At 39.7% G+C, this 1,281-nt stretch overlaps 1 protein-coding gene across 1 annotated transcript; it reads right to left on the bottom strand.

Moving 5' to 3' along the window:
- Positions 1-69: 69 nt before the first annotated feature.
- LOC103461581 (long-chain-fatty-acid--CoA ligase 5-like) lies at positions 70-1,275 on the bottom strand (the record flags this gene model as incomplete). Its single annotated transcript, XM_008403847.1, has 7 exons — positions 1,195-1,275; positions 1,073-1,105; positions 922-973; positions 700-773; positions 542-619; positions 319-453; positions 70-204 (listed from the first exon to the last, which is right to left on the bottom strand). Coding segments are annotated over exons 1-7 (585 nt in total), but the record flags the coding sequence as incomplete, so codon positions are not given.
- Between the last annotated feature and the right edge of the window lie 6 nt (positions 1,276-1,281).

Genomic DNA, 1,281 nt, shown 5'->3' with positions numbered 1-1,281 from the left:
GTGTGCAAAAAATGTTCATTACATCAGAACTACAAAAGGTTACAAATTATTAAGTAAAAATTAAGTTACCTGGACTTTGTGGAAAATGAGTTTGTCCCATATGCTGTTTTTCCTGACGATGCCATCCTTCACCTCAGCGTACTTCCTGTCTGCTGCAAAGTTCAGCAGCCATTTCTTAAAGGGAGAAGTAGCTCCACTCTGAACCTGGTTATAATAAAGATTTACTTTTTTTAAAAAAAAAAAAAGCCAAACTACTGTAGCAAAAGTTTAATATGGTTAAGGAAAAAATAAAAAAAAAAAACCATCTCGTTTACCCACTTTGTCATAGATTCGATTGAGGAGTCTAGGCACCACTGGGAAAACCGTGGGCTGCAGAGTTTTCATGTCGTCTGGCAGCAGCCGAATGTCCCCCTGGAAGAACCCCACCTTGGCCCCAGCACCATAGATCACYGTCTGAAACGTTTCAGAAAACAGATGCAAKACACCCTCAGCTGTTCTGAGCAAACACTGGATYGCAGTAAGACCTTTTTTTTTTTCTTACCTGTACAATCCTCTCAAACATRTGTGCTAAAGGCAGAAAGGAAATGGTGACATCCTCAGGAGTTGGGACTAAGGAAGACTGAATAAAAGGTATGATTTACTGGATGAAAAAGGCATAAAAACATTTTTTAGTAAAGGTCCAGTTTTAGTCTCATGTACCTCAAAGGTTTTGAGGACACCTGCAGCATCAGCAACCACATTCTCATGCGTCAACATGGCCCCTTTTGGGTTTCCTTTTGAAAGGGGGGAAGAAAAAAAAAAAAAAAAAAAAATCAGCACTAAAGCAGTTATATTTGAAATAATTCTAAACATAAAAATCAGGCCAGAGTAACTCAGCCATGATTTCCACCAATCTGAATATCCTGAAAACCAGATGATCACCTGTGGTGCCGCTGGTGAAGCAGACAACGCTGAGATCCTCTGGCTTCGGCAGCTGTTGGAACATGAAATCAGCATCTCAGGATCGGCAGCATATTATTGCATTAAAAAAATAAATAAATAAAAATAAAATCTAGAAGCATTAATAACTTACTACTGGCTTTTGAAGGTTATTTTTTCCCAGTGCCTGGAGTCGCCAGAAAACAAAACATGTTTACTTACTGATTTTTCTAAGTTTACATTTATCTTGGTTCGGTGTTTGGAGTGCATCATTACCTCCAAGTCCTCCATGGACACGATGTCCACACCACACTTCTTTCCTCGCTCGATCAACTCGGGGCTGAATGAGTCCATGAGCACAAC

Source organism: Poecilia reticulata, unplaced genomic scaffold (genome assembly GCF_000633615.1).
Source record: "Poecilia reticulata strain Guanapo unplaced genomic scaffold, Guppy_female_1.0+MT scaffold_2499, whole genome shotgun sequence".
Lineage (NCBI taxonomy): Eukaryota > Metazoa > Chordata > Actinopteri > Cyprinodontiformes > Poeciliidae > Poecilia > Poecilia reticulata.
The sequence above is the reverse complement of the archived record's forward strand: the minus strand, read 5'-3'. Positions and strand labels throughout refer to the sequence as shown.